Source organism: Nymphaea colorata, chromosome 2 (assembly GCF_008831285.2).
Source record: "Nymphaea colorata isolate Beijing-Zhang1983 chromosome 2, ASM883128v2, whole genome shotgun sequence".
NCBI classification, from domain to species: Eukaryota; Viridiplantae; Streptophyta; class Magnoliopsida; order Nymphaeales; family Nymphaeaceae; genus Nymphaea; species Nymphaea colorata.
In genome coordinates, this window is record NC_045139.1 from 11,159,933 (window position 1) to 11,178,786 (window position 18,854).

Sequence of the window (18,854 nt, forward strand, 5' to 3'; positions counted from 1 at the left end):
TTTCTGCACTCCGGCTAAAACCCTGCGCGGGTTCTTCCCCACCGAAAAACCTCAGGGTTTCTAACGGGCGCAGAGCAAGCAGAGGCGAGAACCAGAGAGGGACAGCAGGGGAGATGGAGGAGGAGCTGCTGAAGACGCTGGGGACTTCACGAACAGAGACAATTGGGACAAGTTCTTCACCATCAAGGGCAGCCAGGACCCCTTCGAGTGGTACTCCGAATGGCCAGAAGTCAGCGGCCTGCTCCTCCACGAGCTCCGCTCCCTCGCGCCCGCTTCTCCCGATGGATGCGGGACCGGAGATTGCAGCGACAGTGCCACTGCTCCTGATGCCACCGCCTGCCGGATCCTGGTTCCCGGGTGCGGGAACTCCCGTCTCTCGGAGGGCCTCTATGACGCCGGGTTCCGTGACATCACCAACATTGATTTCTCCAGGATCGTTATCTCCGACATGCTCCGCCTCCACATTCGATCGCGTCCCAGCATGCGCTGGCGCGTCATGGATATGACCGACCTGCAGGTTTTTCTTTTTCGCCGCTCTGCTAGCCTTTTTTGTTTTCTTGAACGCCTTCTGATCGGGAATAGTGCTCTAATTGTATATTTACTGGTTCTCTGCAGAAGTGGACTTCAATTTCTGTTAGTTTCGATCAAAATTGATTTGTTCCGATTGATTCATGACGACTTTAGTATTTACTGTTATTTTTCATTTGCTCCATCACTTTTGTGCGCTTCTCTTGTATAGAGTCGTCTTGGTGAATCCGAGTTTTGGTTACAGCAGGCAAACCCAAATCCTTAAGCCTATACGTAAGTGTTTTTGGCGAGGTAGAGTTCATGCAGAGAAGGGAAGGTCATATTGATGTTCTTATCGGGTGTGTAACTAGAGATGAAACGCGAGTAAAAGGAGCATGAAGAACGTGTAGGGGAACCTTTCCCTAAGGTGTCGCTAAACTTGTCTAAGCGGATAAATTTACTTGCATGATAGGAGTCGTTCGCAATTGAATTTCTTAGTACGGGTACAAGATGCAGATTTTTGAAACGTTGGAGTTGGTAAATATGCTAAATTCTGCTTTGTTTTTGAAGATAGTTTGTTGAAAGAGAACCATAGTAGTATTATTCGTCTACCTGCATAATCTCTCTCTTTGTACCATTTTCTCTATATATTCTCCTCTTCTGTTCTCTTATTCCATATGTTTACCACTTGCTTTATCCAAATTATGGTTGCTAGTTTGCAGATGGATCTTTCGATGCTGTCGTTGATAAAGGAGGGCTTGATGCTCTGATGGAACCCGAACATGGTCCAGAGCTCGGGAACCAATATCTCTCAGAGGTCTTTGGGACTTCAATTTGAGCCTTGGAATTTGAGTAATGAGTTTCATGCTTTTCATGTATGGTTTTGTGCTTGTTAATCAATGTTATTTTGAAGCATTAGCTGGATACTCATGGGATGATTTTATGGTATCAGGTGAAGAGAGTACTCACTCTGGGAGGGAAATTTATTTGCCTCACACTTGCTGAGTCTCATGTAGTAGGTATAGGCATACATGATTCTTTATGATCAATTCTATGCCATGTTAACAATTGAGAGTGCAGAAGATATTGCTGGTCTTTCTAGAATTACCAATTCAAACCTCATTTTGCAGAGTTGCTTTTCTCCAAGTTCAGGTTTGGATGGAAAATTGATTTAAAACCAGTAACTCTGGGGGCCTCTAGCAATCATGGCTTTCAAACCTTTCTCTTGGTTGCCTTGAGAGAAAAATCAAGTACACTGGATTTAATTGTACCATCTTTCAATAGTTCTATTCTTGAGCATAAAGGAAATCAGGCAAGTTATGATCTTCCTCATTCTTATTTAGTTTCATCCCATTGTTTCTTTCATCCGTCCTCCTGAATAGAGATGGATCTTTTACTGACACATATCAAATGATGTTTGTTTATTCTTTCACAGATTCGTGGTCTATTACAAGCAGTAGATGCTGAGAACAAAATTAGGAGTGAAAGTTTGCAGGGTGGTGTTGATATTGTGTATTCCCTGGAAGATCTCAAGTTGGGGGCTGGAGGAGATCTAGAACAACTTATTTTTGGTCGTAGGTTGCACCTCATATTGGGTGGAAAAAAACTGTCTCGTTTCAGTTACAAGGCTGTAGTTTTGGACTCCAAAGAGGCACCTGATCCACTAATGTATCAATGTGCAATCTTTTTAGTTCCAAAGGTGAGGCATGTTTTTGGGGCAAAAGCAAACTTTGTTTCCAATTATCTTGTTTATATTGTTACACATGATAGTTCATTATCTTGTGGTTCACTTCTCATATTTCTCAATCCAATCTGGGGATGTTTGTTGGTCTGTACAATCTAGTGAAACATGGTAAAGCTGTTCTATGTTCTCCGAGTGAAGCCTGAAGAATTATTTTCATTATACATGCAAGTACATGCAATGTGTTCCTTTTCGTATGCAGCATTTTTGAGGTTGTCTATGTGTTTCTTCTCTTTGTTGTTGTACTGCATGTAACAATTTTATGTGGCTTCTTTGTCTGAGACGTATGACTGATACCTGACATGATTGCCCTCAGATCAGGGCTCATGAATGGCTTTTTTCTTCTGAAGAAGGACAATGGGTAGTAGTTGAAAATGCAAAAGCAGCTCGCTTAATCATGGTGGGTTTGAGCTTTCATTCAGCATTGACATTTAAATAGTTGTTCTGTTGTTATCATCATGGCTGGTGATACTAACTACGTTCTGTTGGTGTAACCTCTTGTCAGGTTTTCTTGGATTCTGAACATAGCCTTGTGGGCATGGATGATATCCAGGTGCTCCCTTTATCTTGTATGATGCTGTAATATTTTGTTTTAATGCTTTCAACACCCTGTCCACCTTAGTAGAAAATCATCCTACAAGTGAAGTACACAGTTTTATTTATTTATTATTTAAATTCTGATCACTTTGTTTTGGCAATTATTCAGAAGGATCTCTCTCCACTGGTCAAGACTCTGGCACCTGGGAAACTTGACAATGGCACTCAAATACCGTATGCTTCTATTTTTTCATTTTTATTTACATATGCATTATTGAGGTGGCCATTTTTCCTTTTTCTTTTTTGTCTTTTATTGTTCTGTCTGTACGTGTTTATTCCTTCTGTTGGATTTATTTTTTGAGACTGAGATCCGTTTTCTGTCTTGTATGTGTGGTTTTTAACATGAAAGACAAGTATCAAGTGCCCATAAAAACATGAACTACTGTCAGACTTGTTAGGACATATAAAATCCATCACAAGGACCATCGGTGGGTGTCGTGATGGAAGTAACTTACCTAGCAATTGAGATCATTGTTCAGTTTTTGTATATTTTGTACCATGTTCTTATTTTTTATACTGATTAGATGTTTTGGAAATTGTGAACTTGTTCATTGTTGAACTTACTTGTTCATTGTATACTTCAGTTTTATGATGGCCAATGATGGTGTCAAGCAACGCAACATTGTTCATGAGGTTTGCTCCTGTATAGCTCTGAGTTGCTAAAATTGATATTTGTTTCTCTTTGTTTTGCATTTTTTTTTCACTTGTTGTTCTTTTTAATCAAACTTTTATATGTTTTCTGCTGTGCAATTTGGTGTTTTAAGAAATGCTTGTGTAACAACATCCACCCTGGTATGTTTGAATTCTGGTTTTGGGTGCTGCCACATATCAACGTACTGTATATTGCATGGATGCATAATATGTTTTATGGATATCATGGTTCTTATTTGTGTGTGTGTACTTTCTTTCTAGAGAGTCAGGGACATCTTAAAATACTTGTTTTTGTTACCATGTTAAAGCTATTTTCTGAATTTTGTTTCTTTAATTATGTAACACACATTTCCTTCTATTTGGCTTATGAGATGTCTTGTTACATGGTTTTCAATGGTTGGATTTCAAACTTGTATTATATCAAATGTTGGAGATACATGAATGATATATCTCCTTCAATAGCTGCTCACCACCTTCAGGATGTTGCTATGCAAATTAGGGGTGGGTATCGGGCCGGGCCGGGTCGGCCCAATTCGGCCCGTCGGGCCGGCCAGCCCGGCCCGATAATATTGTCGGGCCACCAAAAATTAGGCCCGGCCCGGCCCGCCTGCGAGGAGGGAGAGAGGAGAGGGGAAGGGAGAGGAGGGAGCTGAGAGGGAGAGGGAAGGGAGAGTAGAGACTGAGAGGGAGATCGGAAGGGAGAGGAGGAGGGGGAGAGAAGCAGGCAGAGAGGGAGATGGGAAGGGAGAGGGATACGGGAAGGGAGAGGAGGAGCGAAAGGGACCGAAGGTTTGCAGCACTACGCCCATGAGGAAGACGACCTCCGAATCTGTCCCCACATTCGTTTCGACAGGGAGGAGCCGGTAGGGAAAAAGGGAATGGCAGGAGGAACTCCTTTCAGCGTCGTGTCCTCATTTTCCCCAAATCGCATTTGCTACCACAACTTAGTCTCGAAGTGGTTGGGTACCAGTACTTGAACTACAGACGGGTGAGGAGTTCTTCAATAAGTTAATAACCATCCTGAGATTGGTTGATCCTTATCGAGGCATGAAAAAAAAGATCATGTGCTACCAAATTTGTGTTTTTTCCCTGCCGGCTCCTCCCTGTCGGCAGGGAAGGAGAGGGATAGGGAGATGGGAAGGGAGAGGGGGAGCGGAGAGGGAGGGGAGCAGAATCGAAAGGGAGCAGAGAAGGAGAGGGATAGGGAGATGGGAAGGGAGAGGAGGAGCAGAGAGGGAGGGGAGCGGAATCGAAAAGTGGAACACGCCGTTGGAGTTGCAGATTCCTCCTGTTGCTCCTCCTTGCTGCCTGTTCACCCTGGAAAAGGGGGAAGCCGAGACAGACGCACTTGATTTGGGAAGTCGTCTTCCCCACGATGGCGATGCTGAAGAACGGGATAACAGAGGAGGCGGCGACGGAATGGAACCTAGCGTCAGAGCTTAGAGCTTGGGAGGAAGACAACTCTCTCTCTCTCTGGTTCGTTCCCCTTTGAAAGACGACATAAGCTTCACCTTCGGACGAACCAGGCGAGGAAAGAACTCTCACGCGAGACGGAAAATTTGGATGAGGAAGAAGACCCGAGGCGGGAGTCGGGCCAGGCCGGGCCGCCGCTGGGCCGCTCTATCGGGCCCGGCCCAGGACCACTATCGGGCCGGCCCGGCGGCGGCCCGGCCCGACGCCCAGGCCTAATGCAAATTTGGACTGGACAATTGAGTTCTAGTTCACTCCTCCTTGTGGGAGAGTTCTGATGGACAATTTTTTCCTCTATTCTTGTTTTGGGCCACCACATATCTCGTATTGTTATTTTTCTATTTTTGTCTTTAATTGCATTTTCTGTAATTACATATGGTAGAAAGTTGCAAAATTCATTTTAATTAAAATTTTGGTTCCAATTACTCACGGCCTGTGCTTGGCATTATTGGGAAATTGATTTTCCTATGAGATTCTGCAAAGTATAACTGGATGAACCTTCTCCAATTGCCAAAATTTTTACATGGTGCTTGAGTTCCTTTTGGAAGGGAAATGACACTGTAGGAAGTCTGGCAATAGGGAAATCCATCTGCAGCCCCTGCATATTGCTGGATGTAATTATGGGTTCTTACAGTCTCCCTCTTCATTTTGTCCCCTCTTTTTTTGACTTGTGACATTGGAAAATGTGGAGATAGTAATGCGGCTTTTCCCATTCTTAACATTGCTGAAGAAGATGTCTCTATCTTCTTGAAAGACATCACAAATAATGATGTATGCTTTGTCTTGGATCTAATGTCTGCATTTATTCTATTTTTGTTTTCCATGCCTCATGGCTGGAAGGCAGTTTTGAATGCAAAGTGTGGCTTTTGATTCTTGAGTGTGGGTTCAACAATGGTAATTGTGACTTTGTTTTGCTTTTTTTGTAGTTTGTTTGAATGCCTCATATTGTGAAGTTACCTTTTCTTGCATGACTTTGTTGTGGTCTTTTAGGTTACCCATGGATGGGTTTCTCACCATGAATTTTCGTCTCTTGACTTTTCTATGGTAGCAATTTGCTGGTCATTCATATTCATCTTGTCTTATTTTCCTTGTCAGCAGCTACGTTGCAGACGCTGAATACTAGTTTTGACTATATATATATTCAGGGTGTCTTTCCTCACAGCCAATACCAGCTGAGTGAAATGGTTGGCTGGTCTGGGCCATCCATGTGGACGGCCCATTCTTTAAGGTTAAAAAAAAAAAATCATACCCGATGTGGGTGGGAGAGCCAGGTGCCTCCCCGGCCCCTACAATGGGGGAGGCTGTTGCCTCCCCCTTCTATTTACACTTTTTTTTTTAAAGTTTGGGCAGGGGAGGCCGTCACCTCCCCCGGGCGTAGACCTCTGTCCCGCCGTCGCCCAAGGGAGGCGACGGCCTCCCCTGACCAAAATCTTTCTTTTATGTATAAAAAAAAGAAAAAAGCATAGAGGAGGCCATTGCCTCCCCTATCGCTGCTGCCGGCCTCCCATCGCCAGCGGACTGGGGAGGCCGGTGGCAGCGATGGCCTCCTCTTCTCCTTCTCAAAGAGGGAGGGAAGGCAGAGAAGGCGTCGCCTTCCCCACCCGGCAGCTCGATCGAGTGTCTTATTTTTTTTTGGAAATGGAAGTGGGCCATCCATGTCTCTTTTTTTATTTTTTATTTTTATTGAAATGGAAGTGGGCCGTCCACATGGACGGCCCAAACCAGCTGAGCGTTTTGCTCGGCTGGAACCTGCGTAAGGAAAGACAGATTATATATATATATATATATATATATATATATATAGGTTTTATAACTAGGCTAAACTCTTCGACATCTTTTAGGTGCAAAAGGAAGAAAAATAGGTTTTGTTTGTGTTACACATGAAATATCTGATGGTGGCACAATGGATACTGTATGTGAAGACACTTAAAAGTAGTGAACACATGACATCAGGCATTGATTTTTTTTTTTGTCATATTATATTGTTAAAATTTAGAAGACCTGCGATTGTCAAGGAGTGACAGTCGTCAAAAATGTCGGAACTGACACTTTGAAGTTTGAACCTTAAGGGTGTCATGGTAACATAGGTCATTGCTACTTCGTTTTGACTCCAAACAAATTACGTTGGGAGCCTAACACAGTTGGTTGTATCCCTGTATATTCAGTCAATATTCCTTTGACTTCTCCTGTTCTCATAGAGTTAACACTCTTATGCTTTTGTATTACTTCACTGCTTACATGCTTTGGATTGACCATGGATGAACATGATTTCAAGCTTTGATCGTAACCATTTCTTTCCATAGTTTTAGTTTTAGTTTTTGTTTTCTTGACTTTTCTAAGTATTTCAGGTTACATCCACCATGACTGGTGAAATAATTGTTGAAGATGTTGTTTATGAAGAAACTGAAGCTCATCATGGTGATCATACTGTATCAAAAGATTCAATATTTCGGCGACTTATCTTTAAAAGAAGCTTAGGTTTGGTGCAATCAGAAGTTTTGCTCATAAGCAAAGATATTGCTGAGACAACGCTTAATCCAGGGAGGAGGAGTAAGAGTTCCGGTCGAATAAAAAAGAAGTCTTCACAAAAAGGTCAGTTAAATGCTTTCATCAATTGATGATGATCTGTCTCACCATCATTTTTCATACACCCATAGAAATTTGCACATGCACTTATGTTAGTGATTGGAACTGTATGACAATGCTTTAAGCTGTCAGAGGGATGTCAGATGGTGGATGTCAGGAAAGACTTTAGAAACATATATATGTAAAGTTTTACCTACTGGTGTTCTTGTTTGTTGGTTCATGTTGTTTCTTCTGCACTATGGTGAATATTCACAATCACCTTATCGCTATTAGATCTATGGTTCAAAAAGAGTATATGGAAGGAAAAAAGTCGTGGAGAAAAAGAGGGAGAAGGTGAATAAAAAGAAGAAAAATGAGAAAAATGTAAAAACAAGAATAAAATTTAAAATGGTAAAAATAGAAGAAGGGAAAAAAATTCACACTTTTTTTTTTTTTACTTGGCTGGTCTGACCCAGTAAGAAAGGTGGGTGCCTAAATTCTGGGAGCGTGGCTAGATGCACTTTTGACTACTAAGGTGGGCGTTCTCATTTTAGTACGTGTAATTATTACATGTTCAGACAACCATCCTTATGCTTGTGGCTTTCTTAGGTCTTTGTTTGTTGTCTATGGTAAATTTGAAACTGTTGTGATTACATGTCCATTGCTTCAAGTCCTTTGAGTTATGACCTCTAGGAGGCCTTCTCTTGTTGGAGATCACAAATGTGAACCCCTTCACTTTTTTTTTTCCTTCTATATTTTATAGATAAAAAGGGATTTGTTCTACAATATCTCTTCACTTGGAAGATGCTAGCTCAAATTGGAAAAAGAAAATGAAAAAAAAAGAAAGAAAATCAATTCACTGGTTCTTTTATTTCATTTGCTTTTACAGGGTCAAGAGCCTCTTTGGAAGTTGATCATAGCTACTTGGCAAATTCCTATCACAGGGCGATAATCAGTGGGTTTCTGTTGATTGCATCTAATATGGAACACTTGGTGGCAACTGGAGAAAAGGTAAATTTTCCAAGCTCCTTGTTGTGTAAAAGTACGATGTGAATAAAACAATTCTATCAGAAGAAATATCATCAGCGTTGTGATGTGGAAGGTACTTAAATATTTCTACAGAATAAAGCACATTATTGTGCTTGGTTGTTGTTTTTGAGCAAAGACAGCCTTATATTGATGGTTCTAACCAATGCATGAAACTTCCGTAGTTGCTTTTACAATTCCTGCTAGAATGCACCTTTTGTAAGATTGAAGCTTATCGGTTGCAGATTAGAACCACTATCATTGGCCTTGGAGGCGGTCTTCTTCCAATGTTTCTTCGCAGATACATACCAGTGTTAGACATTGAGGTGCTTTGGAATTATATGGCCATCTAAACTTCTTTTGCTCATAAAGTTGACCATTCTATGTTTTCTTAGCAGTCTGATGTTCATGCAGGTCATTGAGCTGGATCCTGTCATCTTTAATGTAGCTAGAGATTATTTTGGTTTTACAGAGGACAACCAGATGAAGGTGATTTACATGCTTAAACCAATATAATATGACTTTGCCTTAGTTTGTATTCTTGGTATTATCTCAACTTCTTGGTGCTAGTTCTTCCGTGACCACATTGATAATGTTGAGGAAATGTGCTGCTTTGGGATTTAAAGTTTTATGTATTTTGGAATTTAATATTAGGTAGCTTTTTGAATCTTTAAAATTTTGTTGGAGTCTTTATGTAAAGGGTTAAACATAACCCTAATCCTTATTTAGTCTAATTGAAAAGGAGCACCCGACAGATTGATGACTGCTACCTGTTCTCTCTTCCTTCCTCACGTTCTCCTCTTCTCTCTCTTCTCCACCTCTCTACGCAACATGGTATCAGAGCTTGGGACCTAGGAGTGTGCCATCTAGGGTTTCATGCGGCTTCCCTCCTTCTCTCTTTTCTCGTCTCTTCATTCAAGAAAAGGTTGGACGTCTAAAGTTTCTGCTGCCTACAAAAGATATGGTGGGATTGTTTGATGAAAAGGGGCTGATCATGTTCTACATGTAGAGACGTGATTTGCACTCTATGTTGCTGTCGAAGTCTTGATGCTGCTGAAGAACCTAATCGGATGAAGTTGACAAGTTGCTGTCTTTGTTCATATCTGAATGTCGCAGTGTATCAGATCTAACTCAGGTGATGTCGTTGACAAACAGTTGATGTTGATCAGATCTGAATGTTGCAGAATATATCATATTTGATTCAGTTGATGTCGTTAAAAAAAAAAATTCAGACTAGAGAACGTCTGATCTGCTTGGCCGTGTGGTGCAGAGTTGATTCTCAGTCAAAATGGAGCAGGTTTGTCTTGAAATCTGATTGCAGTAAGTCTGTGCATGTTGTTTATATTCAATCTGCCGTAGGTTGGTGTTGAACTCTGGCTGCAAAATTCTGTGCTTGCTAGTATATATCTTGTCTGCCGTGGGCTTTTATAGTTATCTATTTTCGTGGTTCTAGCATGGCTGCCAACAGATCTATACAACTTGATAGAACTGAATCTGGAAATCAGCACATAGAGGTTGGTGTTGAGTACAAAGCTTTTTCAAATCCATTCTCGTTTGGATCTACTATCAAAATTGATAGAGCCAACTATGATGTATGGGCTAGAACCTTCATGTTGTCAGTAGTTGGACATGAAAAGAAATATATATTGGAAGAAGATGAACCAATTGAAAAGACTGGTAAATACGCACAGTGGGAGGAAGAAAACAACATTATTAGTGCTTGGCTTATGAATAGCACTCAGCCCCACATTGCAGCAGGGCTTTGTTATTATAATACAGCCAAAGATATGTAGAATTCTCTTCGGCAGACGTACTCTCAAGATAAAAACATTAGCAAAATTTTATAGGTTCAGCAAGAATTGTTACAAATGCAGCAAGGTGACATGAATTTGACAGAATATTTTACAAAGTTGAAGTTCACTTATGAAAAGATGAACTCCTTAAAACCGCCCTGTAAGTATTGTCTCAAATCTCACATGGAGCAAATGATTGTTGTTAAATTTCTTGCGGGACTATCTTCTGATTATTCTGCACCAAGGCTCAAATGCTTACAGGTTCATATTTTCTTGATGAGGCCTTCAATAGACTAAACAGATTGGCTGTTACTCTTCCTCCATCCTCGAATTACTCACAGCCTTCTGCCCTTGCCTCATTTGGAGGAGGAAGAAGTGGACTATACTCTTCCCGTGGTAGAGGAAGAGGCCGAGGTCTTGGAAGACGTGGAAGACTTCAATGCACATATTGTGGTCGTCTTGGTCACTTAGAGGATAGGTGCTAGAACAAAGTGGGTAAACCTAACTCATCCACTTCTTCGACATCTTCATCTAGTTCTACTCCAAACACACAGTCTATCAGTATAGCTCTTAAGGCGAATCCCACTGTTGCTTCAGTAGATGCTACATCTCTTAATTTAAGTCCGGCTGAAATTGATTTAATTATGGAGCATAGATCAAATGCTACTCCTTCTACCTCATCGGCATCTACAACTATCACAAATTCAACATACTCTGCAGGTAAAACTACTTCTAATGGTTGTTGGATAATTGATTCGGGAGCATCTAAACACTTTTGTGGAGATACTAGTATTTCAAACCTACAGAAATTTGATTCGCCTCAGTATGTTCGTTTGGCGGATGGAAGACTATCGCCAGTAGAAGGACATGGAGAGGTTTATCTTTCTCCATCTTTGCATGTTCATGATGTGATATATACTTTTGAATTTCCAAAGAATTTGTTATCTGTAAGCAAACTAACTAAAGAGATGAATTGCAAAGTTATTTTTGACTCGGGTACTTGTGTATTTGAGGATCTATCAACTGGGAGGAAGATTGGTGGAGGCCATGAGATAGATGGAATATACATCTTGGATACATCCGATAAGGAGGTGTCATTCTTAGTTGATTCTTCTTCAAGTGCCTTCCAGTGGCATCTCAGATTGGGTCATCCATCATTCCCTAAACTTCGGCTGCTATGTCCTAAGATTTCTTCCACAACGTCTATCGAGTGCGAAGCTTGTCAATTGGGTAAGCATAGTCGTACTTCCTTTTCATCGAGTCAAAGTCAGTCTAGCCAAAGTCTATTTGATTTAGTTCATATTGATGTTTGGGGGCCTAGTTGGGTTCCAAGTCGGTTGTTGTCTCGTTATTATCTGTCCATTGTTGATGATTTCTCTTGTGTCACTTGGGTGTTTTTGATGAAAGACAGAACTGAAGCTCCTTGTATCTTGAAATCTTTCATATTGGAAATAAAAACTCAATTTAATTATTGTGTCAAGGTTGTTCGCACTGACAATGCTCTCGAGTTCAAATCTACTCATTTACTTGAATTCTATAAATCCCATGGTATTGTGCCATATTTTACCTGCCCTCACACATCTCAACAAAATGGTGTAGTTGAAAGAAAACATCGCCATTTGTTGGATGTAGCCCGCACAATCATGATTCATTCTCCTATGCCTTCTAAATTTTGGGGAGATGCAATTTTAACCGTATGTTACCTAATAAATAGAATGTCATCATCTTCCATAGACAACAAGATTTCAATTCAAATTCTCTACCTAAATAGAGCTTTATTTTCTTTACCCCCACGTATATTTGCGTGCACATGCTTTGTACATAAACTTGGTCCGAATCGAGATAAACTAGCTGCGCAAGCAAGTAAATGTGTGTTTGTGGGATACTCAAAAAATCAAAAGGGGTATCGATGCCTAGAGCCTATATCTAATCGAGAGTTTGTCAGTGTCGATATAACATTTCTCGAGTCGTCTCCATTCTTTCTGCAAATCCTTCATATCCAGTCTTCATCTTTCAAGAAGAATCAGTCCTGACCTTTCAAGACAGTCTTAACCTTTCCATTTTTGGTCAGGTGAGTACTAATGGCATACAATTGCAATTGGTCCTGTCCTTCCATCAAAAGAAGTCTGAGATGTCCTCTTCTGTTCCACTTTCAATTCCTTCTATTCCACTTGAGTCCCTTCCTTTTTTATCATCACCCACCTGTTCCACTCCCTCCATTCCACGGTTTAAAGATCCTCCTCTCACATATTCAAGAAGGAATCCATCATCTAATGACCCTGCACCATCTTGCTCTCGGAAAGTAAGTAGTTCTAAATTACATGACATGCCTGAGTGTTCCCTTGATGCTTCTGTTCCTGATGAACTACCTATTGCATTGCGTAAAGGGATTAGATTAGACAATGCACAATTCATCCTCTTTCTAAGTTTGTTAGTACAGCTCATGTGGGAGATCATATGTGCAAATTTATTGATGCCTTGTCAGCTACATCCATTCCTATTTCACATGAACAAGCTTTGTTGGACTCTAAGTGGTACCAGACTATGAAGGAGAAGATAGATTCTCTAATATCTCGTCACACTTGGGATCTCATTGAGCATTCTTATGGGGGCAGATATTGTTGGTTCGAAATGGGTCTTCACTATCAAGTACAACTCAGATGGTACAGTTGAGCGCTACAAGGTACGCTTGATAGCAAAATGGTACACACAGATTTTGAGATGATGGATGACCCAATCTGACATGTTTGGGCACTATACGACTCATTATATCTGTTGCAGTTCATTATGGTTGGAACATGTACCAACTCGATGTTAAAAATGTCTTTCTGTACGGGGATTTAACTGAAGTGGTTTATATGCAACAACCACTCGATTTTGAGAAGCAGGGGAGTGTACCAAGGTATGTTTGTTAAAGAAGGCTATATATGGTTTGAAACAGAGTCCCAAAGCATGGTTTCAGAAGTTGTGTGACGTTGTGTCTAAGTTTGAGTTTCAGAGATCGCCTTTAGATCATTCATTGTTCATAAAACAGACTTTAAGAGGTATAGTTGTTATGGTGATAGATGTGGATGATATTATTTTAACTGGTGACAATGAACAAAAAATACAAGACACAAAGAAGTATTTACAACAACATTTTGTTACTAAAGATCTTGGCTCTCTACGTTACTTCTTGGGGATAGAAGTGACAAGAAGTAAAGAAGGTCTAGTCCTTTCTCAAAGAAAATATGTTCTTGATTTGCTACACGAAACAGGTATGTCTGGAACTAAACCAGCATCTATTCCTATAAATTCTTGTACTCACTTATATGATGACAAATCTGAACCTGTTGATATCAAATCGTATCGGTCTCTCATTAGAAAGCTACTACATGTAACAATTACTAGACCTGATATATCCTTTGATGTGGAAAAACTAAGCCAGTTTTTGGATAAACCAAAAAAAGCCCATTGGGATGCAGCTATGTTATTATTGGATAAACCAAAAAAAGCCCATTGGGATGCAGCTATGTTATTATTGAAATTTCTAAAAGGGTCTATTTACTATTATTTAGAAGAAGCTCTTCGCTTCAGATAGAAGCTTATTCTGATGCAAATTATGCAGACTAAATTTATGACAGAAAGTCCACTACGGGATTTTGTATCTTTGTTGGTGGCAACTTAGTCTCTTGGAGAAGTAAAAAGCAGGTTGTTGTTGCTCGATCTAGTGCAGAGTCAGAATATCGAGCCACGGCCCAAACAGCCACTGAAATCACATGGGTGAGAGCCATGCTAGAAGCTCTTGGAATTTAGATAGAATTGCCTATAAAAATGCAATGTGATAATAAAGCGGCTACTTATATAGCAAATAATCCGGTCTTTCACGAACAGACCAAACATATTGAAGTTGATTGTCATTACATTAGAGACTTGGTCTAAGCAAGGATTATTTCTACTGAGTATGTTGCTTCAGAAGACCAACCTGTAGATATATTTACCAAAGCTTTTTCGATATCCAATTTCATGAAGTGTTGTAGCAAGCTGAGCATGACAGACATCTATGCTCCAGCTTGAGGGGGAGTGTTGAGGAAACGTGCTGCTTTGGTATTTAAAGTTTTATTTATTTTAGAATTTAATATTAGATAACTTTTTGAATTTTTAAAATTTTGTTAGACTCTTTATGTAAAGGGTTAAACATAACCCTAATCTTTATTTAGTCTAATTGAAAAGGAGCAGCTGACAGATTGATGACTGCTACCTATTATCTCCTCCTTCCTCACGTTCTCCTCTTCTCCCTCTTTTCCACCTCTTTACGCAACAGATAAATTTATTGTGATTCATATACTTTGAAGCATGCCGTGATTAAAATATGAAAATATTTGGATATTCTTGAATGAAAGCAAAACTGAACAATTTACATTGCATGAACATGTAATTAGAGAAGGCTGTTAAGATGGTTACATTCCTTTTTTTTTGGATTATAAACATGTCTACTAAACTGACACTGCTAAATATGCTCTGTTATCTAATTTACTGAGACATACATGAGTAGGTGAGATCAAATTATTTCATATGGACATTGATAAGTATCTTTTGTTATGTGGGTCTAACTCTTTGATTTGCAAATACAGCAGATGCCTTTTATTATGTGAGTTGTCTGGAACTGCTTGGTTCTGACTCAGGTTTCAGGCTTACAGTTCAAAAGCATTGGGGTGTTTCTCTCTTTTAGGGGCCGTTTGATGGCTGGAAACCATGGAAACGGAAAAAAATTTCCAGAAATATATTTCTGGAATTGAGAAATAGGAAAAAAAATTTCATATTTCCAAAACAAGCTTGTGTTTGTTAAGTAAGAAATATTTTTCCGGAAAGAAATTTTGTCGTTTGGTAGAAATGGAAGAAGGGAAGGGAAGGGAAGGAGGAGGAGGAGGAAGAAGGAAGAAGAAGGGAAGGGAAGGGAAGGGAAGGGAAGGGAAGGGAAGGAGGGAGGAGGAAGAAGGAGGAAGAAGGGAAGAGAAGGGGGAGGATGAAGAAGGGAAGGGAAGAGAAGGGGGGAGGATGAAGGGAAGGGAAGGGAAGGGAAAGGAAGGAGGGAGGATTTTGGGGATGAGGCGTCAGGCAGTGCCATCGGCGGCGGCGGGGGACGTGGGGAGGTGCCCTCGCGTGCCCTCCTCCTCTTCTTTCTCCTCCATCCTTCCCTTCCTCCTCCTCCTTCTTCCTCCTCCCTCCTTCCCTCCCTTCCTCCTCCTCCTTCCTCCTCCCTCCTTCCTTCCCTTCCTCCTCCAACGGTCAAAAACATATTTCTTGAAAATTTTTTCCACCCTTCTGGCTGGAAAAATTTTTCCAGAAATATTTTGCCGTTTCCACTTTTAACGGTAAAAAAAAAATTTCTAAGTTTGATGAGAAGGAAAAATTTTAAAATTTTGAAATTTTTTTCCACTGGTACAGTAAATTTCCAGGGCATCAAACGGCCCCTTAGTGAATTTAGGCTAATGTCTGTCACTTTTAGTATAAACATTGTTCAGCCACTTTGTCTAAGTTATTAAACATCTTTTGGTTCTTTAGGTGCAAATTGGTGACGGTGTCCAGTTTGTCAGTGAAATAGCACATGCTTGTAGGCCTGAACTTGTTGATGGTGAGCCTAGATCACAGACTAGTACTGGAAGAATGAAAATTGTCTCCACCAAGGATGGCAAAGGTGATGCTGCCAACCGGAACAAAAGCAAGATAGACATATTGATCATTGACGCAGATTCTGCTGATTTAAGGTTAGCCTATTGGTTATAGTTTTAAGAAATGTTTTGTAACAACAAATTGTAAAGTTCTTGCACTAGTTGCTGGACTAGAAGGGCTTCACTTTCCTTAGGTGTCTTCTAGTTGCGTCTCCACTGAAAGGAAAATGTCTTTGTATATTTATTTGTGTAAGTTGTTTCTATGAGCAGCACAGGATTGACCTGTCCTCCTGCAAATTTTGTGGAGGAATCTTTTCTTGCAACTGTGAAAGAATCACTTAGTGATGTTGGACTTTTTATCATTAACACGGTCTCACGATCCCCAAGCGTCCGTGAGAAAATTGTTCAACGAATACAAGAGGTATGAAGTTATGAACCAGCAAAACTATGGTTATGTCTTTTCATTACCTTGCCCAGTATAAGGTGATCATGGTTCCTTTTCCACAGGTTTTTGCTCATATATTCTGTCTCAAGATTGAGGAAGACGTTAATGAGGTTCTGTTTGCACTTGGTGCTGATCAATGTGTCAAAGATGGTTTTCCGGATTCAACTATACAATTTCAGAATCTCTTTACCTTGGGTCAACCAAAGATATCAGCTTTCATAGAGACTGCAAAGATGATCAAGCGCTTAAACTAGGTTGCTGCTTTGGTATACTACTTAGTGTGCCACAACACGCTGCTGAGAGATTGTGGGGTTGACCTCGTCCCCTTTGCCCATTCATGATCTTATCTCTTTGTTCCGGTCAATGCACATAAGGCTTGCTTACCCAAATGAGTTTGTGGGATAGCTCTAGCTCCTCCTCTCCCCCATCCCCAAACCCTAAACTGTGCCCTTTGCACTCCGGTGGTGGCTTACAATGCTGGTGGGGAGCACTGAACAGGTGTTGCTAGTGTGGTTTGTAATCTATACACCATGCCAGTTACTAGTTGTATTTTTGGCATAAATACAATATGCTAGAACAGGTCAGTTTTGATTATTTGGTTCTCGCTGTTATAACATGTTGGACTGTATTTGTTTTTCTTAACCATAATATATTCCTAGTGGCGCCCCATCCAGTGCAGCGAGAAAATGGTTCTTCTCCTTTTTGTCTCTTTCCTTCTAAAAGAACAATTATAGATTAAGGGTCTTTGATCATTTCAAGTTTTAGTGTTAATCCTGAACCTTGGTACATCATTTACCAAATTAAACATAGGATATTGCTTCTCAACGTATGCTTGGAGGTGAATGGCTGTAGCATGATTTGCTTTGGGATTATAAATGAGAGTCAGAGTTGTAAAGCACTTGAGAGGCAGATTAGATTTTTTCTGGCTTGTGGGATATATAAGAATTGGCTTTAGAAATTAGTATCCTTTGCAGAGCTACGGGGTCTACTGAGCTTCTTTGGTTTTCCTTTCTCCTTTTTCTCGTTTCTTCTTATCTCAAATTACTGTTGTTGCCTTTGCCTCTTTAACGTGTTTTCATGTGATCAAACATATTCGTATGCCTGCTTATTTCAACCTCAAATTTCACGCAGAACTCTCTCTTCTGGACAGATGTTTTGTTTTTTCCTGTTTAGTGTGTAAACCACGCAAACCAGAGAAGAGTTTGAAGGGTGTTATGATCAAAATTCTTGATTACCTCTCGACGCTTTAATTAGGTTTTTTTCAGTGGTTATTCTTGTAAGGCTTGCTGGTTGGGCTTAGCATGGTAATCGACAGGCTCATTAAGGGATTTAGTCCGTAAAGTGCTTCTGTTCAATAATCATAGTTAGTTAAAAATCAGGACTAGTTCAGACTGTGAAGCCAAATATCGGTTTGCTTAAACTATTCAACTGATCTGCTTATTCGTTTTGTCAGCTGACTAACTTTTTAACCTTATGTATTGCTGGGAGTGTGTCGTGGTAGGCGGGTCAGTTGTTACTACAAATCTCAAGAGGCACACACAAGCTTAGGCGAGCGATAGGCATTCAGTTAGGGTGGGATTCTTCCATGTAAGAAAACTGACCCCACGTATCAAACTAGCTTTACGGCCTGTTTGGATGGAGAGAAAGAGAGGAAAGGAAGGGAGGAAAGTAAATGGAGAGGGAAAGGAAAACAAAAGAAATAGACGATTACAAAGCTTGTTTGGTTAAAAAAAAATGAGCAATTTTTTTTCTTTCCATCCCAATCCTTCCAATTTAGGAGGGATTTGATTTACATTGAATTATTCTGTCTTTTCCATTCATTTCATTTCTTTTCCAGTGCAACCAAACATTTTTTTTTTCTTTTCCTTTTCCTCCTCCTACTTAATTAACCAACCAAACACAAGATGACTACCCTTTCCCTCCCTTACACCCCCTTTTCCTCCATCCAAACAAGCCATTAGTTGGTAAGATCAATTAAGTAGATAGCTTAATCAGATATCAGATGACTAATCCTTCACTTATAAATATTTATATATGTTGTATTTCTGTTTTGACGTATATGTTTTTGCATTTACTTTCATATGAATGTATATATAATTATCTATAGTCAATCAAATTCAACCGAGTCAGACCGACTAGTCTCAATGAGCCTTTCTAGGGTCTCCAAACTTCCGACTTCAACAACCTAAGGTATTGTCCTTTCCATGGTTTTCCTGGTGGAGCTTAAATGATTGACTGATCGATAAAGGATGTTCTACCTCTTAAAACAACATTCTTTCTAGCGTGCCATCCAAAATCTCCCATAAAGCGTTGGAAGCCAGATGATGCCTTCGGTTTCCTTTGAATTCAATTATTAGAAACTGGGTCTATTGATTGATCTTGGCCTTTTTTAAGAGGCTTGTTGGTCG

At 40.3% G+C, this 18,854-nt stretch overlaps 1 protein-coding gene across 3 annotated transcripts; it reads left to right on the forward strand.

Moving 5' to 3' along the window:
- Positions 1-376: 376 nt before the first annotated feature.
- LOC116247429 (uncharacterized) lies at positions 377-17,133 on the forward strand. 3 transcript variants are annotated; one of them, XM_050076046.1, is made up of 16 exons: positions 377-517; positions 1,230-1,382; positions 1,460-1,526; positions 1,638-1,819; positions 1,943-2,206; positions 2,565-2,648; positions 2,754-2,801; positions 2,955-3,019; positions 3,430-3,478; positions 7,315-7,558; positions 8,421-8,542; positions 8,803-8,883; positions 8,972-9,046; positions 15,895-16,097; positions 16,272-16,422; positions 16,509-17,133. In XM_050076046.1, the coding sequence occupies exons 2-16, from the start codon at positions 1,290-1,292 to the stop codon at positions 16,698-16,700; spliced, it is 1,920 nt and encodes a 639-aa protein (XP_049932003.1). In that variant the 5' UTR covers positions 377-517; positions 1,230-1,289; the 3' UTR covers positions 16,701-17,133. The 3 variants fall into 3 exon arrangements, with proteins under 3 accessions (XP_049932003.1, XP_049932004.1, XP_049932002.1); XM_050076047.1 differs by having other exon boundaries at positions 1,230-1,324; XM_050076045.1 differs by having other exon boundaries at positions 378-517; positions 1,223-1,382.
- The last annotated feature ends 1,721 nt before the right edge of the window (positions 17,134-18,854 follow it).

Coding starts and splice junctions, on each gene's coding strand:
- LOC116247429 (XM_050076046.1), top strand. CDS start 1,290: ATGGTCCAGAGCTCGGGAACCAATATCTCTCAGAGGTCTTTGGGACTT. Junction 8,884..8,971: donor TACCAGTGTTAGACATTGAG/GTGCTTTGGAAT, acceptor ATGTTCATGCAG/GTCATTGAGCTGGATCCTGT. Junction 16,423..16,508: donor TTGTTCAACGAATACAAGAG/GTATGAAGTTAT, acceptor CCTTTTCCACAG/GTTTTTGCTCATATATTCTG.